Consider the following 24,153-nt stretch of genomic DNA (forward strand, 5'->3'; position numbering starts at 1 on the left):
TCCCCAGGATTGGAGAAAACAGAGTCCCAGCGTAAGCTCGTTGTGGACAGGGAATGTGTTTGTTTATTACTGTATTGTACTCTCCCGAGCGCTTAGTATAGTGCTCCGCACACGGAAAGCATGCAATGAATACGATCGAATGAATAAAGGAATGAATGAATGCTGCCGGAACCACCGGCCCCTTCATCTCCTCAGCTCGCCTCACCCTCACATAGGCCTGTGGAGCCCCAAGCGTGACAATTCTCCCCATTTTACAGGCTAAGGGACTGAGCCTTGGAGAATGTCAGTGGTTAGACAGGCGGGCAGGGCTCTGCTTGTCGAGAGCGGGTGCAGGCAGGACTCTAGGCTTATGCCCCGGGCCTGGGAAGCCCCCTCTCCAAGCCAAACAAGGACCGAGGGCTGGCTGCCCTTGCCCGCACTCATCCCGACCCACCCCGTGCCCAGATCCCTGCCCGGGCATCAGGCTTTGGGTTGGGTCCATCACTTGCAGACTCTCCAACTGTCGCCTAACCGGGCCAGCCCAGGAGATCCCCTTTCCTGACTCGACCCCGCTTTCCCTCCACAGTTTCGACTCCCAACTGAGTTCAGAGGGGAAGAGCTTTTCAGAAAAACGGCTAGGGTCAGAGGGTGTTGGATCTGACGGTGCATTACGATAGTGGATAATTTGTTCATCTTAGGGCCTGAAGTCAAATGTCCTAGGTGGCAATGTCCTCCGCTCCAGCCTCGGGACTGTTAAAGTTTCTCCCTGGTGACGGGAATCGGCTCTCTGCTTTGCTGGGTTTGAGAATGGCAATTTAGCCAGTTAACAGCCGCTGTGCCCTCTCCTTGGGCATCCTCCCCGCCCCCTGTACCTCCTGCTTCCCGACAAGGTCCAACGTGACCCCGACCCCGACCGCGGTGGCCCGTGGTTCACTCTCACCCGCTTCAAAGCCTTATTGAAGGCACATCTCCTCCAAGAGGCCTTCCCTCACTAATCCCTCCTTTCCTCTTTTTCCACTCCCTTCTGCATCGCCCGGATTTGCTCCCTTTGCTCATCCCCCAGCCCAGCCCCAAAGCACTTAGGTTCATACCTGTCATTTATTTATTTATATTAATATCTGTCTCCCCATCTCATAAGCTCACTGTGGCCAGGAAAGATGTCCATTATGTTGTGATACTGTACTCGCCAAGTGCTTAGCCCAGTGCTCTGCACACAGTAAGCACTCAGTACATACAATTGACTGGTGAATTGCATACCCTCGCTCCACTCACAGTCCAGAGACTCTGTGGAGCTGCCCCTGAATGGCAGGAGGGGCATCCCTGACTGTGCTGGCAAACAGTGGCAGGGTTGGCACCTGGGTCTCTCCAGCCCTACGCTTCTCCGGCCAGGGTCTGCCCACCAGCTCCCTGACCTGTTGTTGCTGGCTGCCGTCCCCCTGCTCCCGGAAATCGAGAAGGGTCAGTCTGCCCCACCCGCTCCGGCCAGTTCTTGTGGCTCGGGGGTCCGGAGGTGCAGTCAAAGACAGGCCACCCACCCACCAAGGCCCATGCAGGAGCCCTGGGAGGGCTTGCATCCCAGGGGAGATTGGTCCCACATTTGACGCTGGGAGATGTGCATTCGGAGAAGCAGCGTGGCTCAGTGGAAAGAGCACGGGCTTGGGTTCTAATCCTGGCTCTTCCACTTATCAGCTGTGTAACTTTGGGCAAGTCTCTTAACTTCTCTGGGCCTCAGTTACCTCATCTGTAAAATGGGGATGAAGACTGTGAGCCTCATGTGGGACAACCTGACTACCTTGTATCCCCCCAGCACTTAGAACAGTGCTTGGCACATAGTAAGCGCTTAACAAATGCCATCATTATTATTATTATTCACTCAGTCAGTTACATTTATTGAGCCCTTATTGTTTGCAAAGCACTGTCCTAAGCGCTTAGGAGAGTACACTAACAACAACAGACACATTCCCTGCCCACAATGAGCTCCCAGCCTAGAGGATGAGCTCATCCTCTAGAGGGCAAGTGGTGTGTCGCAGCCACTGCAAGGGGGCGAATATAACAATAATAATAATAATGTTGGTATTTGTTAAGCGCTTACTATGTGCAGACCACTGTTCTAAGCGCTGGGGTAGATGCAGGGTAATCAGGTTGTCCCATGTGAGGCTCACAGTTAACTTCCATTTTACAGATGAGGTAACTGAGGCACAGAGAAGTTAAGTGACTTGCCCAGTCACACAGCTGACAAGTGGCAGAGCCAGGATTTGAACCCGTGACCTCTGACTCCCAAGACCGGGCTCTTTCCACTGAGCCACGCTGCTTCGGGTAACAATATAACAATAACTGTGGTATTTGTTAAGCATTTACTATGTGCCAGGCTCTGTACTAAGCACTGGGGTGGATACAGCAAATCAGGTTGGACTGACTCCCCCGTCCCACTTGGGGTTCACGGGGGAACTGAGGCAGAGGGTCACACAGCGGACAAGTGGCAGAGTCAGAATTAGAACCCAGGTCCTTCTGACTCCCAGGCCTGTACACTATCCACTAGGACATGTTGCTTCCCTGCCGTTGCTCCACGGGGGCAGGCACAGGCAGGTGGGGGGCCGCACCTGCTGAGAAGGGTGGTCTGAGGCAAAGCCGCTCCCAATCCGCTCCATTTGGGGCTGCTCCGGGCACAGCCTGGGAGCTCCAGAGTTGCAACCATCAGTGAATCATATTTATTGAGCGCTTATTGCGTGCAGAGCACTGGACTAAGCGCCAGGGAGAGTACAATATAACAGACACATTCCCTGCTCACAATGAATCTTGGCACAGCCCACCTTGGAGTACTGTTCAGGATAAAAGGAGGCCTTTTGGACTCTTCCACTTCAAATAGCTCCAACTAGTGAGCCTCCAAAAAATTATCTGTGAAATATGCTATCACTACCCCATGACTTGATAGATTTAGACTCTGGAGAGGCCCAGGAAGCTTCTGGGGGAAGGGGTGGTTTGCTCCAGGCCTGCGCCTGGGCTGTCGGGCAGCCGACTGGGCCAAGAAGGCAGCTGCCTCAACTTCCTCCCTACAGCAGTGGCGTGGTTCTCCCCAGAAATAATGGACTCACAGACTTCACTGACACCCCTCTCTATAGAAAACAGATATCAAAAGATTTATTATGCCGAAAAAATCGTTTGGCAGAATCTAAAGTCTCCCCCTAGGAGTAGTAGGTTAGTCACAATAATGTGGAAAGCCCAGTTTGGTCTTTATCATCCCTCGAACAACAAGGGAAAGACTTTGCAAAGGTACTAATGGGCTTTACTTGAGGGCAGGTGATTGCGGGCCTGAGGGAGAGAAGTATGGAGGGAGGCGGGGCTTTCTCTCCTTGTTCTACCTCTTAGTGGGCCTGCACCACTCAATGACTGCCATTTAAAGCCCCAGCTGTGCCGCCTAAACCAGATAAAAGGCAATTGCTTTGAGCGCTGAGGGGCACACGTGGAGTACACTGAAGATATGCAACAATGCAGAGAGAAAGAAGCATTGGAGCGGCAGAAGGCAGCAGCACTTGGAAGCAGGAAGAAGAAGCATTGGCAGAATGGGCTCCTTTGACTACAGGCTGGTCTCGGACCCTTGGAGTGAGTATGTGCATGTGTCATTCCCTTGCACACTGGTAAAATGAAGTAAAAAGCTTTTCACAGTAACCTTGGTGATCGGAGGTGTGGTTTGAACTCCACTGCACGTCACTGAGCCTCCCTGGGTACGGGAAGATCTTGGTTGTTACAAACTGAGGGCTTGTGATAAGTAAATCAATCAGTAGTATTTATTGAGCAATTATTACATGTGAGAGCACTGTGCAATGGAGATGTTAAAACAAAATCCCGGCTTAACTGTAGTCTGACCTCGGACAGGTACTGGGTCACAACATAACCCAAGTTACCTCAAAGCTAGCAACACATATTTAGCTCTTTTCCTTGGAGGAGCCCAATTCATGAACTTTTGTTATAGTGTACTCTTCCAAGCCCTAAGTACTGTGTTCTGCACACGGTAAGCGCTCAATAAATATGATTAGTTGACTGTTCTTGCGTGGCCCAATTTTTCCTGCTGCCTCATGCAGTCTGGGCAGCCTGGCAGAACCTTAAAGTGCTATGGGGGGGCTTGAGAATTGTCATTTCCTCCCCAGGCTTCCCCTCCCTACCCTAATTAATTGGGTCAGAAGGACGGCTGCAGGCAGAACGACAAGAGGGAAAGAGTTCTGCCTCCAGCTTGTAGTGCCAGTCAAACCGAGGAGGGGCAGGAGTGGAAACGTCAGGGGGAGGGCCGGCTTCCTCAGCTCAGAACTACTCCACCCACATCCAGGGGTTCTCCGGGGCGGGAGCCGACTCCCCACACGTGCTGGCGTGACTCTCCACATCCGCAGCTGGAAAATGGACCTGACAGAGTGGGCACTGAACCCAAGCTGAGGGGGTAGAGTCCTCAGAGTCATCCTCGGAGGAGGAGGAGGAAGAGACAATGGTCCAAGAGGGCGGGGGCAGGCTCCGGTCCATGGAGGGGTCCTCTTCTTCTCCGCAGGTAGCAGCGTGGAGGGGAAGGAAGTCATCGGGAAAGTTGCCTGGAGGAGAGAAAGTAGGGAGGAGGCGAGCGCCCAGGGGGAGATGGGTCCTCCCCAGGATGTGGCTTCCTTTTGGGTAGGAGCGAGGTGCCGCTCTCACTTCTGACGGGGGTAGAGACGGAGGGTACCAAAACCAGGGCCAGGAAGAGGAGCCTACCAGAGGGCCAGGTGGGAAGGGCGGGTTAGGGGACAAGGGAGGTGGAGCGGGGCCGGTCCTGCTATCCCAGGCCCTCCAGGCAGGTCTGGTCAGGAGGATCCTGCACTCATAATAATAATGATGGCATTTGTTGAGCACTTACTATGTGCCAGGCACTGTACTAAGTGCTGGGGTGGATACAAGCAAATCAGGTTGGGCACAGTCCCTGTCCCAAGGGGGGCTCAGTCTCAATCCCCATTTCACAGATGAGGGAACTGAGACCCAGAGAAGTGACTTGCCCAAAGTTACACAGCAGACACGTGGTGGAGCTGGGATTAGAACTCATGACTTTCTGACTTCCAGGCCAGTGTTCTACCCACTACAACATTCTGCTCCCAACAAGCTTACCTGCACAGATGGGACAGAGACTCGGGCTTGGAGCGGTCTGGCTTTGGGTGGGGGTCTCCTGGGTTTTGGGGGGTCTCCACCTTGGGCTTGACCCATCTCTCCGTCCTCTGCCGGGCCCAGCGGGTCGTGGAGACCTAGAAGATTGGGGGTTTGATGAGGGGCTGCTAACTGCTATGGAGTCCACCCAGGGCAAGGAGCACTCTGTGTTCCTCCCTGAATGGGGCTGGAGTGTCATCTCACCTGCCCACCCCCAACCCCAGGATAGGACTCTGCTCTCTGGAGGGTGCCCAGCACCACCCCCACCTCTAGTACAGAAACATTTCATGAGAAGCAGCATGGCCTAGTGGATAGAGCACGGGCCTGGGAGTTAAAAAGAAAGACCTCTTTAATGCTAACCTTTTCACTCTGCCTCGATCTCGCCTACTTCGCCACCAACCCCTCGCTCGCATCCTGCCTCTGTCCTGGAATGCCCTTCCTCCTCATATCCAACAGACAGTGACTCTCCCCACCCTTCAAAGGCTTATTGAAGGCCTCCAAGAGGCCTTCCCTGACTAAGCCCCTCTGTCCTCTTCTTCCATTCCCTCTTGCATCGCCCTGACCTGCTCCCTCTGTTCTATCCCCCGGCCCAGTCCCACAACACTTTAAATACATATCTGCCATCTATTTATTTATATTAATGTCTGTCTCCTCTGCTCTAGACTGTAAGCTCACCATGGGCAGAATGTTTATTGTTGTATTGTACTCTCCCAAGCACTTAATACAGTGCTCTGCACACAGTAAGTGCTTAATAAATATGACTGAATGAATGCATAAACCTGGGTTACAATCCCAGCTCTGCCTTGGACAAATCACTTCACTACTCTGGGCTTCTGTTCCCCGATCTGGAAAATGGGGATTTAAGACTGAGTCCCATGTGGGACAAGGACTGTGTCCAACCTGACTTAGCGTGTATCTACCCCATCGCTTAGTACAGTGCCTGGTACATAGGAAGTGCTTACCAAATACCATAAACGGTATCAGCCCCATTTCCTCCTGACCCAGCAACCCTCTCTCCCCTCTGTCAACTCTGGGCTGTAACTGCCACTTGAGTGAATCTGCCATCTCGGCCATCCCTCTGCTTGAAGTGGGGAGGATCGTAGCCCAAGGTTCAGAGGTATTTACCTGCTTCTTGAAATCCTCGCGAGGAGGAACGCCCCTGCCTTCCTCCCCCTGCTGCAGCTCAAACCCACTGCCTCCTGTCTGGGCCTCAGGTCTGCTCCTTTCTACCCCTCACCTGTTTCCCTTCCACAGGCAATACGCAAAGCCCATTCTCAATCTCCCTCAGCCCTCTCTTCTCTGAGTTTCGGCCCCCAACTCCTATTTCACCTCTTGGCTGGACAGATTTCCGGGCCCTGCCCTCCGACCCCTCTCCCAAGCTCTGGGATCAGGCTGGACCCCTCAAGCCAGTGCTAGGAGGGTCAACTTACTGGGGGCCATGGGTTGTGCTGCTATGGACGTTCTGCAGGCTCTCCTGCCCGGTTCAAATATTTTTGGCTTGTGTTCCCCTGAGACCCCCAGATCTTTTTCCTGGGCTATTCCAGCTTTTTAGTGTTTCAGAACTGGGGCACCCAACTCTAGGTCACCACGGTCTAAACCGGGAGGGTGGGGGAGAAAGAGACAAGCAGAGAGACTGAGACACTAGGGCAGGGAACTAGCTCTGAGGACGTAGCCTCGAAACTAGAAAGGACCCAGGATTCAAAGTCCCCAGTTGAGCCCGGTTACCTTCCAGAGGCCAGCGGCTTCTGTTTCTTCTTCCCGTCTGGCTGTTGTCTTCGGCCTCTCTTCTGGGCCACCACCTTCTGTCCATCAGGAGCTCCTCCTGAACAAAGCCAAGTCACCATGAGGGGGCCAAGGTAATTGGAGGATGGGGGACGGAAAGGCGGGGATGGGGGCTAAGCTAGGTGTAGAGTAAAAATTTCTCTAAGGGCAAAGGTTGCTGAGGTCAACCCTTCCGAGCTTCTCTAGCCTCCCTCGGGCTGTGGAGGCTGGTTTGAGTCTGGTCTGCACGGGAAGATTAGGTAAGGCTGGGCCCGGAGATACCCTGAGCCGATGTCAACCCTGGAAATAATAACGATGGAAATCCTGGGCAAATAGGTGAAAGGAGAATTGATGCCCAACCCACCCCTACCAAGGCAGAGACGGTGTGCATTCAACCACCAAGGCGTTGGTCAATATTGTCTAGACTGTAAGGCAGGGAATGTGGCCTAGTGGATAGAGCCCGGGGCCTGGGAATCAGAAGGACCTGGATTCTAATTCTGGATCCACCACTTGTCTGCTTTGTGACTTTGGGCAAGTCACTTCACTTCTCTAGGACTCAGTTCCCTCATCTGTAAAATGAGGATTGAGATTACGAGCCCCAAATGGGACAGGGACTGTGTCCAACCTGATTAGCTTATATCTACCCCAGCACATAAGACACTGCCTGGCACATAGTAATCACTTAACAAATATAGGGATTGTCTCTATATGCTGCTGAATTGTACTTCCCAAGTGCTTAGTAGAGTGCTCTGCACACAGTAAGCACTCAATAAATGACTGAATGAAATACCATTAAAAAAATGGTCTGCCAACTCTGTACTGTACTCTCCCAAGTGCTCAGTACATTGCTTCCCTTTTGTCTTACTGGTTTTTTTACTGTTTCATCATTTCTTTTGTCAACAGACCCCTCTTCCCCTTTGTATTATTAGACTGTAGCCCACTGAGGGACAGGAACTGGATCTAATTCTCCACTGTGTATTCTTTCCCAGGGCTTAGTACAGGGCTCTGAACCTGGTAAACACTTAATAAATACTACTACTCTGCACACAGCAAACACACAAATACCAATAAATGGTTGTCCTGGGCCCTGGGAAATTGTTTCAGAGAAAGCCAGGGCCAGCAATACTGAAGAAAGGAGATACAACTAAATGCGACAATCACTATAAAGTTTCCTTGATTTCACACGCCAGCAAGGTATCATTAAAAGTTTTATATAGCGTTGACTGGAGGCCTACATGGAACACTAACTGCCCGATGTTCAAGCGGGATTCCGGAAAGGACGAGGGATGAGATATTATTGCTGACATCCGTTGGATGATCAAAAGGATGAGAGAATATCAAAAGGAAGTCAGGGTGTGCTTTATTGATTTTTAGGAAGGCCTTTGTGTGGATCTTAAGAAAGTGGAGCATATTAAGGAAAGTAGGCATGCTGGACCATTTAATTGCATCAGTACAGAACCTGTTTGACAAAAAGGAGGCTACAATAAGACCAGAATATGGAGAAACAGATTTGTTTCCCATCAGTAAGGGTGTAAGGCAAGGATGTATCTTATATGTATCTTGTATGTATCTTTTATCTGTTCATCCTTTATACCGAATACCTAGATAAGGGAAGTTGGATTGGATAAAGACGGGGAGTAAAGATTGGAGGAAGCAATATAAACAACTTTCATTATGCTGATGATACAACCCTACTGGCAGAAAGTGAAGAAGATTCGAGGGACTTTTATTATTAAAAGTCAAGGAACAGAGCAAAAAAATGGGCCTACATTTGAATGTCATGAACATGACAGCTGGAAGTTTTAACACATTTGTAGTGGATGGAGAGAAGATTGAAATAGTTGACAATTTTTCTCTCCTGGGATCGATGACCAATAATAAAGGAACTAGTAGCCAAGGAATATGCTGAAGATCAATGTTAGGAAGACTTGCTCTAAAGAGCCTGGAAAAAGTCATGAAATGTGCTGATGTAACAGTTGCCACAAAAATACAAAGTGTCAACTCTGGTATTTCCAGTGACAATGGATGGATCCGAAAGCCGGACAGTGAAAAAACAGGATAGAAAGATTCTTTTGACATGTGGTGTTGGAGAAGGCTTTTCTGAATACCACGGGTTGCTTGAAAAACAAACAAGCGGACTTTAATAATAATGTTGGTATTTGTTAAGCGCTTACTATGTGCAGAGCACTGTTCTAAGCGCTGGGGTAGATACAGGGTAATCAGGTTGTCCCACGTGAGGCTCACGGTTAATCCCTATTTTACAGATGAGGGAACTGAGGCACAGAGAAGTGAAGTGCCTTGCCCACAGTCACACAGCTGACAAGTGGCAGAGCTGGGAGTCAAACTCATGACCTCTGACTCCGAAGCCCAGGCTCTTTCCACTGAGCCATGCTACTTCCCAATTTGACTTTACAGCAAACTGAGCCAAATTGGTGTTTGGAAGGCCAAATAACCCAATTTAGATTAGCATAATTTGGACATATAATCAGGAGGACCAAGTCTCTGGAGAAAGCACTAACACTCGGGGAAAAGTCCAGGGAAAACATGGAAGAGACAGACCGGCGACTAGATGGATAGAGACCATAGCAACAATACAGAAGAACTGTTATGGCATAGGACAGGACGTTCTGGAAAAGTATATCCGCAGAGTGGCTATGAATCCGCAGCACCTGGATGGCACTTGATAAAGAAGTGCCAGCAGAGAGCAGGTATGAGCTACCTACAGGTGCCAGATAAGGCACTAAGGAAGAGCTCTGAACCAAAAGAGCATTTTTTTTAATAGTATTTAAGTTCATTCATTCAATAGTATTTCATTCAAACAGATTTATTGAGTGCTTCCTATTCATTTAATAGTATTTATTGAGCTGTTACTATGTGCAGAGCACTGTGCTAAGTGCTTGGAGTGTACAGTTCGGCAACAGAGACAATCCCTGCCCAATAACGGGCTCGTAGTCTAAATGGGGGAGACAGACAGCAAAGCAAAACAGAACAAAACAAGCAGTCTAGTGCAGACATCAAGATAAATAGAATCACAGAGGTATACACATCATTAACAAAATAGGATGATAAATAATATATACAAATATGCACAGTGCTGAGGGGAAGGGGGAAGAGCAGAGGGTGGGGGGGGGGAAGAGGAGGGGAGGAGGAGCGGAGGGGGGGGGAAGAGGAGGGGAGGAGGAGCGGAGGGGGGGGGGGGGAGGGGAGGAGGAGCGGAGGAGCGGAGGGGGGGGAAGAGGAGGGGAGGAGGAGCGGAGGGGGGGAAGAGGAGGGGAGGAGGAGCGGAGGGGGGAGAGGAGGGGAGGAGGAGCGGAGGGGGGGGAAGAGGAGGGGAGGAGGAGCGGAGGGGGGGGGAAGAGGAGGGGAGGAGGAGCGGAGGGGGGGAAAGAGGAGGGGAGGAGGAGCGGAGGGGGGGAAGAGGAGGGGAGGAGGAGCGGAGGGGGGGGGAAGAGGAGGGGAGGAGGAGCGGAGGGGGGGGAAGAGGAGGGGAGGAGGAGCGGAGGGGGGGGGAGAGGAGGGGAGGAGGAGTGGGGGGGGGAAAGGAGGGGAGGAGGAGGGGGGGGGGAGAGGGAGGGGAGGAGGAGCGGGGGGGGGGGAAAGAGGAGGGGAGGAGGAGCGGAGGGGGGGGAAAGAGGAGGGGAGGAGGAGCGGAGGGGGGGAAAGAGGAGGGGAGGAGGAGCGGAGGGGGGGAAAGAGGAGGGGAGGAGGAGCGGAGGGGGGAAAGAGGAGGGAGGAGGAGCGGGGGGGGGAAGAGGAGGGGAGGAGGAGCGGGGGGGGGGGGAATAGGAGGGGAGGAGGAGCGGCGGGGGGGGGGGGGGGGGTGGAGGAGCGGCCGGGGGGGGGTGAAGAGGAGGGGAGGAGGAGCGGTGGGGGGGGAAGAGGAGGGGAGGAGGAGCGGCGGGGGGGTGAAGAGGAGGGGAGGAGGAGCGGCCCGGGGGGGGGGGAAGAGGAGGGGAGGAGGAGGAGCAGAGGGGGGGAGGGGAGGAAAGAGGAGGGGAAGAGGAGCAGAGGGAAAGGAGGGGCTCAGTCTGGGAAGGCCTTCTGGAGGAGATGAGCTCTCGGTAGGGCTTTGAAGAGGAGAAGAGTGAGTTTGGCGGAGGTGAGGAGGGAGGGCGTTCCAGGACAGCAGGAGGACGTGGCCCAGGGGTCGACGGCGGGATAGGCGTGAATGGGGGACGGCGAGGAGGTGGGCGGCAGAGGAGCGGAGCGTGCAGGGTGGGCAGTAGAAAGAGAGTAGGGAGGTGAGGTGGAAGGGGGCCAAGGGATGGACAGCTTTGAAACCAAGAGCGAGGAGTTTTTGTTTAGTGCGAAGGTTGATAGGCAGCCACTGGAGGTTTTTGAGGAGGGGAGTGAAATGCCCAGAGAGTTTCTGTAGGAAGATGATCCAGGCAGCGGAATGAAGGATAGACTGGAGCGGGGAGAGAGGGGAGGAAGGGAGATCCAAGAGCAGGCTGACACAGTAATCCAGTGGGGATATTATGAGAGCTTGTCCCAGCACGGTAGCCGTTTGGATGGAGAGGAAAGGGTGGATCTTGGCGATATTGTGAAGGTGGTTACTATAGTGCTTACTATAGTGCTAAGTACTTAAGTGCTTACTATAGTACTATGTGCCACACACTGTACTAAATGCTGGGCTAGGTACAGGATAATCAGGTTGGACTCAGTCCATGTCCCACATGGGGCTCACAATCTTCACCCCCATTTTAATAATTATGGTATTCGTGCCAGGCACTGTACTAAGCACTGAGGTGGATACAAGCAAATTGGGTTGGACATAGTCCCTGTCCCACGTAGGGCCCACGGTCTCAATCCCCATTTTACAGATGAGGTAACTGAGGCACCGAGAAATTAAGTGACTCGCCCAAGATCACACAGCAGATAAGTGGCGGAGCAGGGAGCAGAACCCACGACCTTCTGACTCTCGGAATCGTGCTCTATCCGCTACGCCATGCTGCTTCTCTGAAGAGGAAACTGTCCGGCTGTCAGTCAGAGGGAGTCCCCGTCATTAGGTAGGTGTAATGGGTGGTCTACAAGGGTCTTCCCTCAGCTGGAAAGCTGAGGTTGGGGACAGGAGGGAGCGGGGCGGAGGAGTGAGGCAGGAGCGACTCCAGCCAAGGAGGCAGAGAGGGTGGGAAGCAGCAGGGGGTGGGTTCACAGTCCAGTCCCTTCCTGCCAACCACCCTCCAGCTTTTAGACTGTAAGCTCGTGGTGGGCAGGGAATGTGTCTGTTATATTCATTCATTCGTTCAATCGTATTTATTGAGCGCTCACTGTGTGCAGAGCACCGTACTAAGCTCTTGGGAGAGTACAATACAACAATAAACACATTCCCTGCCCACAATAAGCTTACAGTCTAGAGCGGGGGAAGGCAGATGTTAATATAAATGACAGCTCTGTACATAAGGCTGTGGGGCTGGGAGGGGGAAGAAAAAAGGGAGCAGGTCAGGGTGACGCAGAAGGGATTGTGCTCTCCCAAGCACTTAGTACGGTGCTCCGGTCACAGTAAGCGCTCAATAAATACGATCGACTGACCTGGGGCAGCAGCGGAGGTGGGCGTCGGCTCCTCCGGGCGGCAGCTCTCCGGGCGCTCAGCGGGGGTCAGACGGGCCCGGCGGGCGGCCGCCAGCACCATGCGGGCCGGGCGGGTCAGCGTCCCGGGCTGCAGCTGCTGCAGGCGGCTCTGGAGGTTCACCACCTCCTTGGGGCTCCTGCGGGATCAGATCCGGGGCTCCCTGACTCCAGGGCTCCCTCGCCTTCTTTCGGAGAAGGACGCTCGGGATCGGAGGGATACAGGTGGGGTAGGGAAGGTCACAGGAAGTCAAGAGTGAGAGATGGGGGGGGGGGGGGAGAGAATACCAGTAGCGGGTCCTGTGGGTGGTTATATGACTTTTCCCAACCCTTACATTGGGCCCCCATTTCCTGGAAAGATGGTGGGACCATCCCTGTATGAGCCCACCCCCTCCACGCCTGGCAAACATGGGGTGCTGGGTTGGGGAAAGCACGAGCCTGGGAGTCAGGTGACCTGAATTGTAATTACGGCTCTGCCATTTGCCCGCTGGGAGAGTCTGGGCACATCACTTAGCTTCTCTGTGCCTCAGTTTCCTCACTGCACACCGGTTCTCCCTCCTTATTAAGCTGTAAGCACTATTTAGGATTAGCACTATTAGGTCTGACCTGATTTATCTTGCTTCTCCCCCAGCACTTACTGTTGTTATTACCGTTAGTATTATTATCGTATTTGTTAAGCGCTTAGCAGGTATCAAGCACTGTACCAAGCGCTGAGGTAGAGACAAGTTAATCAGGTTGGACACAGTCCTTATCCCATATGGAGCTCACTGTCTCCGTAGGAGGGATAACTGGCATTGAATCCCTATTAAACAGATGAGGAAACTGAGGTATAGAGATGTGCAGTGACTTCCCCAAGGTCACAAAGCAAACAACTGGCAGAGCCTCAATAAGAACCCAGGTGCTCTGACTCTCTGGCCTGTGCTCTTTCCACTAGACCACACTGCTACTCAATGCAGTGTTCGACGTACAGTAAGCGCTTAACACCGCAATTATTGTTATTACATTATTATTAATAATGATGACTATTACGCACGGCTGTGGCTCGGAGAAAAACGTCTTCCGGATGGCAGGGCTGGCGAGCCAGGGGAGGCTAGGAGGAGGGAGAGGGGGAGAAGAGGGAGGAGGAAGAGGAGGCTCCTGCTGGAGAGAGGAAGAGGGGGGGTTAACGGAGCTCAACGTTGGGGCGCTCCTCGACGATGCAGGTCAGCACCACCTCCCTTCGGCTCTGAAACGGCCCCCAGCCGGGGGTTCCCTGGCCCCTTCCCAACCCCCCGGTGGGCCCCGGTCCTCCCTGCCTGCCCCCCGGCAGCCTCACCCCAGCTCCCACCTCAGCTGCGACGCTCAGCACCCCAACGCCCACAGCCGGGGGTCTCCTATCACCCCGGCCCGGTCGGCCGAGGTCCCGGGGGTGCAGTCCCCCAGGCGCAGTCCCACCTGGCTCTGGCCGGGGGCCGGCGCCCCGGGCTCCTGGGTCCTTTCCAGCGGGGAGCGGAGGCGGAGGAAGGCCAGCCCGAACTGGTGGCACGGGCGGAACGGCTGGCTGCACGTCACTCGCACGCGGTCCCAGGGCTCCCCCGCCGCGGGGGCCAAGAAGTCCCCTGGAAGAAGGGGAGGAAGGAGGAGCGGGGCAGGAGGGGCAGGGAAATGCCGCTCAATCCACCAGTCAACTCATGGCATTTCCCTGAGCACCCCGAGTGCCCTGGGGGAATCTGGTCACTGGGGACAAGATTGCGGGCATGGCACTGTACCGATCAATAATAATAATAATTATGGTACGTGTTAAGTGCTTACTATGTGCCAAGCACTGTTCTGAGTGTCGGGGTAGATACAAGTCATTCAGGACGGACACAGTCCCGCTTCCCCAGGGGGCTCCCGCTCTTATCCCCATTTTACAGATGAGGTAACTGAGGTACAGAGATGTTAAATGACTTGCCCAAGGTCACCCAGCAGACACACGGCAGATCCAGAATTAGAACCCAGGTCCTTCTGACACCCAGGCCTGCAATCCACTGGGCCACGTTCCTTCTCGTACAACTATCAGTTCCAGCACTCGGGACGGTGGGTTTCTGGGCCTGCAGGTCGAGGCGGCTCATCCTTTTATTTTTTTAATGGTATTTGTTAAGCGTTTACCATGGGCCGGGCACCGTGCTAAGCACTGGGACAGGTACAAGTTAATCAGGTTGGACAGTCCCCCTCCCACGTGGGCCTCACACCTTTAATCCCCATTTGACAGATGAGGTAGCCGAGGCCCAGAGAAGTGCCCAAGGACGCACAACAGACACGAGGCGGAGCCAGGATCAGGTCCCGGGTCCTTCTGACTCCCGGAGCCGTGCTCTATCCGCTAGGCCGCAAGGCTGTCGGGACACTTGGCCCCCCCGTGCCCAGCCCCGGACTGCGAGCGGCCCGCCGCCCCTCCCGCAGCTGCCCGCCGGCTACCGTGCTTGAACATGCGGACGGCGGAGCGGTTCTCGCCCAGCTTGGAGTCGGCCGGGGTCATCAGGGTGGTGGTGGGGAGCAGGGTGAGGTACGGCCTGTCGGGGGCCCAGCAGGAGCGGCCCACCTCCATCTGCACGAAGGCGCAGCCACAGTTCCCTGCGGACACACGCGAGGCGGGGGGTCACGCCCGCCCCCCCCCGGGCCCGCCGCCCGCGCTCTGCCCGGCGGCCCACCTACCGACGTCGACGTAGCCGATGGGCACGGCCCGTTCGAGCTGCAGCTCCACTCTGAGCCGCCCGCTGCGGTCCTGGGGGCTGCTGAGCCAGGGCCGGGGGCCGTCCACGGCCAGCAGGTTCTCGGCAGGGTGCCGGGGGTCCTGGGTTCAGGGCAGAGAAACCGGGGGGGGGGTCGGGGAGGAAGGGGCAAAGGGGGGACGGAGCAGGGTCTGAGGCTCTCCAGGCCTGCGTCCAACACCTTCCGTTAGCCCGGCCAGGGCAGCGGTGCCCGAGAGCCCGGGGCAGAGGCCGGGGGGGTCTCACTGGGGCCGCTCTGGACCTCGCCCCCCCGCCTCCTGGGTCGGGGGCCGTTTAAGCGGGGCTCCCACCGCCCCCGCCCTCCATCACAGGGCTTTCTGAGAGACCCTTACCTGCGACGTGAAAGACACCACGTGGCTAATTCTCACCGGAGCCATGGCAGCGGGTCCAGGCGGAGCGGGGGCCGGGTCCCCGTGCCAGCCTCCACAGCCGGCCCAACTACGCCTTCACCCCCACCCCCCCCGACGGCCACCTGGTCCAACCAGCTTCCAGGAAGGGAGGGCTCGTGTTTCCAGCTTCCTAGAAAGAGCGGTAGAGGTGGAAAGAAGAACCAGAGGACAATCGGTGCTGTGGCGGGCGGAAGGCACGACTGAGAACTTTCAGTAAATAATAATAATGGAATTTGTTAAGTGCTTACTATGTCCCAGGCACTGTACTAAGCGCGGGGGTGGATACAAGCAAATCGCGTTGGTCACGGTCCCTGCCCACGTGGGGCCACGGTTTCAATTCTCATTTTGTAGATGAGGTAACTGAGGCACAGAGAAGTGTGTCCAGAGTGTGCCCAAGGTCACACAGCAGACAAGTAGCAGAGCCGGAATTAGAACCCATGACCTTCTGACTCCCAGGCCCGTGCTCTACCCACTAAGCCTGTCTGCTTCTCTAATTCATTCATTCAATAGTATTTATTGAGCACTTACTTTGTGCAAAGCACTGTACTAAGCACTTGGAATGTACAATTTGGCAACAGAGACAATCCCTGCCCATTGACGCGCTTACAGTCTAAGCCGGGGAGACAGATGGACAAAAACAAGACAACTTAATCACGATAAATAAAATCAAGGGGATGTACACCTCATTAATAAAAATAATTATTATAATAATTATAGTTGTGAAGGGCTTATGATGGGCCAAGCACTGGGGTAGAAACAAGTTAATCAAGTTGGACACGGTCCCTGTCCCCCATTGGGCTCACCCTCTTAATCCCATGTTTTTAAAATGAGGTAACTAAGGGACAGAGAGGTTAAGTGACTTGTCCAAGGTCACACAGCAGGCAAGAACCCCCGACCTTCTGACTCCCAGGCCTGTGCTCAGTCCACTACACCTTGCTGCTCCTCAAGAGGTTCAGTGGAACCTCTTAGTGCCCGAACTCTGCTTTTGGCGACTCTCTGCTGACCGGGGTTGGAGGAAAAAGCTCCTTCCCCACTGCCAGGTCTCTGTCCAACTTGGGGGATAATGATAATTATCACTGTGGTATTTGTTAAGCGCTTTCCGTAGTGCCAGGCGCTGTACTAAGCACTGGGGTGGATACAAGCAAATCGGGTCGGACACAGTCCCTGTCCCACGTGGGGCTCACGGTCTCAATTCCCATTTTAGAGAGAAGGTCACCGAGGCCCGGAGAAGCGAAGTGGCTTGCCCAAGTTCACACAGCGGACAAGCGGCAGCTCTGACAAAGTAGGTGGGAACGGAGGAGGAAGGAGGCAGAGGCGACAGTGGATAGGGCGGCGAGGAGGCGGGGTGTGATTGCCGGATGGGCAAGCAATCAATCAAACGTATCGATCGGCTCCTTACGGTGTGCCGACCACTGTATAGCGGCAGTTAATAATAATCATGTGGAATCTGTTAAGCACTTACTATGTGCCAGGCATACTCTTCCCACTACGGTGTGACCTTGGGCAAGTCGCTTCACTTCTTTGTGCCTCAGTTACCTCATCTGTAAAATGGGGATTGAGACTGTGACCCCAAGTGGGACAGGGATTGGGTCCAACCTGATTTGTTTGTATTATTAATAATAATAAAAATTACGCCTAAGGGGAATAAGAGCATAAGGATATTTACATAAGTGCTGTGGGGCAGGGGTGAGCATCAAAGTGATCAAGTCAAGTGCCTCGGCGATTCAGAGGGCAGGGTGGATTGAAGAAACGGGGGCTCAGTCCTCGGGAATCCCGAAGCGGTAGACAGGAGAGTACACCTCCGGGAGAGGAGATACATCCGCCGCTCGGAGGTGGGATTTCAGGAAGGCTTTGAGGATGTGGGAGAGACGGAGGACGGAGACAAGGAAGGTGGGGGAAAGTGCTGGCAACGGGTGTTGGTCTACGTGAGGGGGTGTGGGTTTGGCGGGGTCGGAAAGCACGAGCTGGGCCGACTCGTTTCTAACGCTGAGTCTCTCCGGTGTTACCCGGGATGCTCAGGTCACCTGATAACCTTGTATATACAATAATGACGATAATGATGGTATTTGTTAAGCACTTACTATGTGCCGAGCACTGTTCTAAGCCCTGGAGTAGACACAGGGTAATCCATTTGTCCCACGTGGGGCTCACAGTCTTCATCCCCATTTTCCAGATGAGGGAACTGAGATACGGAGAAGTGAAATGACTTGCCCATGGTCGCGCAGCAGACAGGTGGCGGGGCCGGGATTAGAACCCACATCCTCTGACTCCCAAGCTTGTGCTCTTGCCAGTAGGCCATGCTGTTTGGCACAGAGTAAGCGCTTAACAGATACCATCATCACCATCATTATTATTATTAGACTGTAAACTCGTCCTCTAAACTGTAAGCTCGTTGCGGGCAGGGAATGTGTCTACCAACTCTGTTATACTGTAATAACAATAATAATGTTGGTATTTGTTAAGCGCTTACTATGTGCAGAGGACCGTTCTAAGCGCCGGGGTAGAGACAGGGTAATCAGGTTGTCCCATGTGAGGCTCACAGTCTTAATCCCCATTTTACAGATGAGGGAACTGAGGCACAGAAAAGTGACTTGCCCACTGTCACACAGCTGCCAAGTGGCAGAGCTGGGATTCGAACCCATGACCTCTGACTCCCAAGCCTGGGTTCTTTCCACTGAGCCACGCTGCTTCCCTCCCAAGCACCGAGTATAGTGCTCTGCGCACAGTAAACGCTCAATAAATACCACTGATCAACTGATCAGCACACAGTGAGCGCTCAGTAAATGCCGTTGGTTAAATGATGTTCTCCAAGGGCCTGGCAAGTGTGGCCTTGGCTCAACCTTTATTTCTATTAATGTTAATCTCCCCCGTTAGACTGTAGCTCGTTGTGGGCAGGGAATGTGTCTGCTTATTGTTGGATGGCACTCTCCCCAGTGTTTAAGACAGTGCTCTGCACAGAATAAATTCACCCCGATGGTCGGCCGCAGCGGGGGCCAGGAGCAGCTGTGTACATTCATTCATTCAGTCGCATTATTAAGCACTTACTGTGTGCAGAGCACTGTATAAGCGCTTGGGAAAGTACAATACAGCAATAAAGAGTGACAATCCCTGCCCACCACGAGCTCACGGTCTAGACGGGGGAGAGACAGGCATTAATACGAGTAGGCAGTCATCAATATAAATAAATAAAATTAGAGATGTATATCTGAGGGCTGTGGGGCAGGGATGGGGGGAAGAGCAAAGGGAGCAAGTCATAATAATAATAATAATAATAATGATGATGGCATTTGTTAAGTGCTTACTAATAATGTTGGTATTTGTTAAGCGCTTACTAGGTGCAGAGCACTGTTCTAAGCACTGGGGTAGATACAGGGGAATCAGGTTGTCCCGCATGAGGCTCACAGTTAGTCCCCATTTTACAGATGAGGTAACTGAGGCACCGAGAAGTGAAGTGACTTGCCCACAGTCACCCAGCTGACAAGTGGCAGAGCCGGGATTCGAACCCACGAACTCTGACTCCAAAGCCCGGGCTCTTTCCACTAATAATAATAATAATAATGTTGGTATTTGTTAAGCGCTTACTATGTGCCGAGCACTGTTCTAAGCGCTGGGGTAGACACAGGGGAAGCAGGTTGTCCCACGTGGGGCTCACAGTCTTAATCCCCATTTTACAGATGAGGGAACTGAGGCACAGAGAAGTGAAGTGACTTGCCCACAGTCACACAGCTGACAAGTGGCAGAGCCGGGATTCGAACTCACGAGCCCTGACTCCAAAGCCCGTGCTCTTTCCACTAAGCCACGCTGCTTCTCTAACGTGCCGAGCACTGTTCTAAGCGCCGAATAATAACGAGGGCATTTAAGCGCTTATTATGTGCCAGGCACTGTGGTAGATACAAGGTAATCAGGTTGTCCCACATGGGGCTCACAGTCTTAATCCTCATTTTACAGATGAGGGAACAGAGGTCCAGAGAAGTGACTTGCCCATGGTCACATAGCAGACAAGTGGCGGGGTCAGAATTAGAACCCACGACCTCTGGGCTCCCAAGCCTGTGATCTCTCCACCAGGCCATGCTGCTTCTGGGTGGTGAGCCCCGCCTCTTGGGCTAGGAAGGGGTCGGTCGGGGGTCACAAGTGTGTCGAGGGATGTTTGTGAAGCGTGTTTGACGGGGAGGGCGTCTGGGAGGGTGTACGTGATGCGTGCACGCTGGGGCGGGTGCCTAAATGTGTTCAGTACAGTGCTCTGCACACAGTAAGCGCTCAATAAATACGACTGAATGAACGTTACCACGTCAAGGAGTGTACTGAGGTGTGCCTGTTCCGGTGTGTGTCAAGGAATGTACACGAGGTGCGGACGTCTGGGCGCGTTAATATGTTGAGGGGTGTACAGGATGTGTCCATTCTAAGCGCTTAGTACAGTGCTCTGCACATAGTAAGCGCTCAATAAGTACTATTGAATGAATGTGTGCGTGTTGGGGGGGGGGGGGTATGGGTGTGTTGATGTGCAGCACAGTGCACAGGAGGTGTGTCAGGGTGTGTTGAATCACACGCTGGAGGCAGGAAGGGGGAAAGGACGTCCTGACCCGCTCCCCAGACCCCTAGGCCGGTGGGTGAGGTGATACGGACGGGGCTTTTTCTTTCTTTCTGATGGTATTCGTTAAGCGCTGACTATGTCCCAGGCACTGTGCTAAGCGTTGGGGTTGATAGAGGATAATCGGGTTGGTCACAGTCCTTGTTCCCCGCGGGGCTCGCAGCCTTCATCCCATTTTACAGATGAGGGAACTGAGACCCAAAGACTCGCCCGAGGTCACCCAGCAGATCGGCGATGGAGCCGGGGATTCATTCATTCAGTCGTATTTCTTGAGCGCTTCCTGTGTGCGGAGCGTGAGGCGCAAAGTGAAGCGACTCGCCCAGGGTCACACAGCGGATTGGTGATGGAGCCGGGATTCATTCATTAAGTTGTATTTATTTAGCGCTTCCTGTGTGTGGAGCATGAGGCGCAAAGAATAATGCGGGTATTTGTTAAGCGCTTACTATGTGCAGAGCACTGTTCTAAGCGCTGGGGGACATACTGGGTCATCAGGTTGTGCCATACGAGGCCCACAGTCTTCATCCCCATTTTCCAGACGAGGTCACTGAGGCACCGAGAAAGTGAAGCGACTTGCCCACAGTCACACAGCTGCCAAGGGGCAGAGCCGGCATTCGAACCCATGACCTCTGACTCCCAAGCCCGGGCTCTTTCCAAAAGAATAATAATACTAATGTTGGTATTTGTTAAGCGCTTACTATGTGCCGAGCACTGTTCTAAGCGCCGGGGTAGACACAGGGGAAGCAGGTTGTCCCACGTGGGGCTCACAGTCTTCATCCCCATTTTACAGATGAGGTAACTGAGGCACCGAGAAGTTAAGTGACTTGCCCAAAGTCACACAGCTGACATGTGGCCGAGCAGGGATTCGAACCCATGACCTCTGACTCCAAAGCCCGGGCTCTTTCCACTGAGCCACGCTGCTTCTACTAAAAGAAGTGAAGCGACTCGCCCAAGGTCACGCAGCAGATCGGTGATGGAGCCGGGATTCATTCATTAAGTCATATTTATGGGGCGCTTCCTGTGTGCCGAGCGCTGTACTGAGCGCCTGGGAGAGTAGACTGGACCAATAAACAGCCTACCCACAGCCCGTACATCCCTCCACACGACCACACCCCCTAGCACGCACACCTCGTGTACCCTCCTTGACGTACCCGACACCTCAAGTATACTCCCCCCGGCCCACAACGAGCTTTAGAACCCAGGTCTTCTGACTGCCAGGCCCGGGCTCTTTCCACTAGACCACCCTGCTCCTCTGGAAGGGCTACGCGGTAACGATCGTATCCGTTCAGCGCTTGCTAGGTGCCCAGCACTGTACTAAGATCCTTCCTTTCCTCTCCACCCAAACGGCTACCTTACTATTACGGGCTCTCGTCATATCCCGGCTAGACTACTGTGTCAGCCTTCTCTCTGACCTCCCTTCCTCCTCTCTCGCCCCGCTCCGGTCTATTCTTCACTCCGCTGCCCGGCTCATCTTCCTGCAGAAACGATCTGGGCCTGTCACTCCCCTTCTTAAACAACTCCAGTGGTTGCCTATCGACCTCCGCTCCTAACAAAAACTCCTCACTCTAGGCTTCAAGGCTCTCCATCACCTTGCCCCTTCCTACCTCTCCTCCCTTCTCTCTTTCTACCGCCCACCCCGCACGCTCCACTCCTCTGCCGCCCACCTCCTCGCCGTCCCTCGGTCTCGCCCATCCCGCCGTCGACCCCCGGGCCGCGTCCTCCCACGGTCCCGGAACGCCCTCCCTCCTCACCTCCGCCAAACTGATTCTCTTCCCCTCTTCAAAACCCTACTTAAAGCTCACCTCCTCCAAGAGGCCTTCCCAGACTGAGCTCCCCTTCTCCCTCTACTCCCTCTACCACCCCCCCTCACCTCTCCGCAGTTTAACCCTCTTTTCCCCCCATTTCCCTCTGCTCCTCCCCCTCTCCCTTCCCATCCCCTCAGCACTGTACTTGTATGCTCATCTGTATATATTTTCATTACCCTATTTATTTTGTTAATGAATTGTACATCGCCTCGATTCTATTTAGTTGCCATTGTTTTTACGAGATGTTCTTCCCCTTGACGCTGTTTAGTGCCATTGTTCTCGTCTGTCCGTCTCCCCGGATTAGACTGTAAGCCCGTCAAACGGCAGGGACTGTCTCTATCTGTTGCCAACTTGTTCATCCCAAGCGCTTAGTACAGTGCTCTGCACATAGTAAGCGCTCAATAAATACTATTGAATGAATGAATGAAAGCAGCGTGGTTCAGTGGAAAGAACCTGGGCTGGGGAGTCAGAGATCATGGGTTCTAATCCCGGCTCTTGCCAACTGGTGACTCTGGGCAAGTCACTTCACTTCTCTGGGCCTCAATGACCTCATCTGTGAAATGGGGATGAAGACTGTGAGCCCCACGTGGGACAACCTGATTCCCTTGTATCCCTCCAGTGCTTAGAACAGTGCTTGGCACATAGTAAGCGCTTAACAAATACCACCATTATTATTATTACTAGAACAGTGCTCTGCACACAGTAAGCGCTTAACAAATACCACCATTATTATTATTATTATTATTATTAGAACAGTGCTTTGCACCTTGTAAGCGCTTAACAAATCCCAGCATGATTATTATTATTAGAACGGTGCTTTGCACCCTGGAAGCGCTTAACAAATCCCAACATGATTTTTATTATTAGAACGGTGCTCTGCACCTAGGAAGCGCTTAACAAATCCCAACATGATTTTTATTATTAGAACAGTGCTCTGCACCTAGGAAGCGCTTAACAAATCCCAACATGATTTTTATTATTAGAACGGTGCTCTGCACCTTGTAAGCGCTGAACAAATACCACCATCGTTATTATTATTATTAGAACGGTGCTCTGCACCTTGGAAGCGCTTAACAAATCCCAACATGATTTTTATTATCAGAACGGTGCTCTGCACCTAGGAAGCGCTTAACAAATCCCAGCACGATTGTTATTATGAGCACGAGCTGGGGAGGATAGAAGATAATAATAATAATAATAATGTTGGTATTTGTTAAGCGCTTACTATGTGCTGAGCACTGTTCTAAGCGCTGGGGTAGACACAGGGGAGTCAGGTTGTCCCACGTGGGGCTCACAGTCTTCATCCCCATTTTACAGATGAGGTAACTGAGGCACCGAGAAGTTAAGTGACTTGCCCACAGTCACACAGCTGTCAAGTGGCAGAGCTGGGATTCAGTGGCAGAGCTGGGATTCATGAGTTTGTGCCCCGTGGGGCTCCCAGTCTTCACGCCCGTTTTGCCGATGAGGTCACTGAGGCCCAGAGCGGGGAAGGAGCTTGCCCAAGCTGCCCCGCAGCAGACGAGGGGGGGGGCGGGGCGGGATTAGAACCCGGGGCCTCGGCCTCCCCCGCCCGGGCTCTTGCCCCCGAGCCCCTCCCCCCCCCCCCGACCTCTGCCCTTTGCCCCCTGCCCCCCGCCCGGGCCCGGGCCGCGCCCTCACCCGCTCCCGGCCGCTCGGCGCCCGCCGCCTTCTCCCGCCAAAACCTCCCCCGCCCTCTCCCCCCCCCCGCCACACCCCCAAACCCCTCTCAGTTCCGCCTTCTAACACCGAACGAAAATGGGCGCGGGGGGGGTGGGGAAAATACTCCTTTGGGGGACCCGCGCACTGCATCTTGGGCTTTGTAGTCCTCCCCCGACCGCACGGACGCACCCGCACTGCATCTTGGGACATGTAGTCCTCCCCCCACCACCACACCCGCACTGCATCTTGGGATATGTAGTCCTCCCCCAACACCCGCACTGCATCTCGGGGCATGTAGCTCCCCCTCCCCACTACACGGACTCAACCGCACTGCATCTTGGGACATGTAGTCCTCCCCCCAAACCACACACCCGCACTGCATCTTGGGATATGTAGTCCTCCCCCAACACCCCCCCCCCACCCGCACTGCATCTCGGGGCATGTAGTTCCCCCTCCCCACTACACGGACTCAACCGCACTGC

At 53.8% G+C, this 24,153-nt stretch overlaps 1 protein-coding gene across 1 annotated transcript; it reads right to left on the reverse strand.

Annotated features, from left to right (window-relative positions):
• Positions 1-4,281: 4,281 nt before the first annotated feature.
• Positions 4,282-23,689, reverse strand: XNDC1 (Xrcc1 N-terminal domain containing 1). Its single transcript, NM_001374491.1, has 10 exons — positions 23,651-23,689; positions 15,545-15,731; positions 15,136-15,274; positions 14,899-15,054; positions 13,897-14,060; positions 13,496-13,599; positions 12,427-12,602; positions 6,859-6,955; positions 5,098-5,231; positions 4,282-4,553 (listed from the first exon to the last, which is right to left on the reverse strand). Exons 2-10 carry the CDS (start codon positions 15,587-15,589, stop codon positions 4,282-4,284), a joined length of 1,287 nt encoding a protein of 428 aa, NP_001361420.1. The 5' UTR covers positions 15,590-15,731; positions 23,651-23,689.
• Between the last annotated feature and the right edge of the window lie 464 nt (positions 23,690-24,153).

The sequence above is a fragment of the Ornithorhynchus anatinus genome, chromosome 2 (assembly GCF_004115215.2).
Source record: "Ornithorhynchus anatinus isolate Pmale09 chromosome 2, mOrnAna1.pri.v4, whole genome shotgun sequence".
Lineage (NCBI taxonomy): Eukaryota > Metazoa > Chordata > Mammalia > Monotremata > Ornithorhynchidae > Ornithorhynchus > Ornithorhynchus anatinus.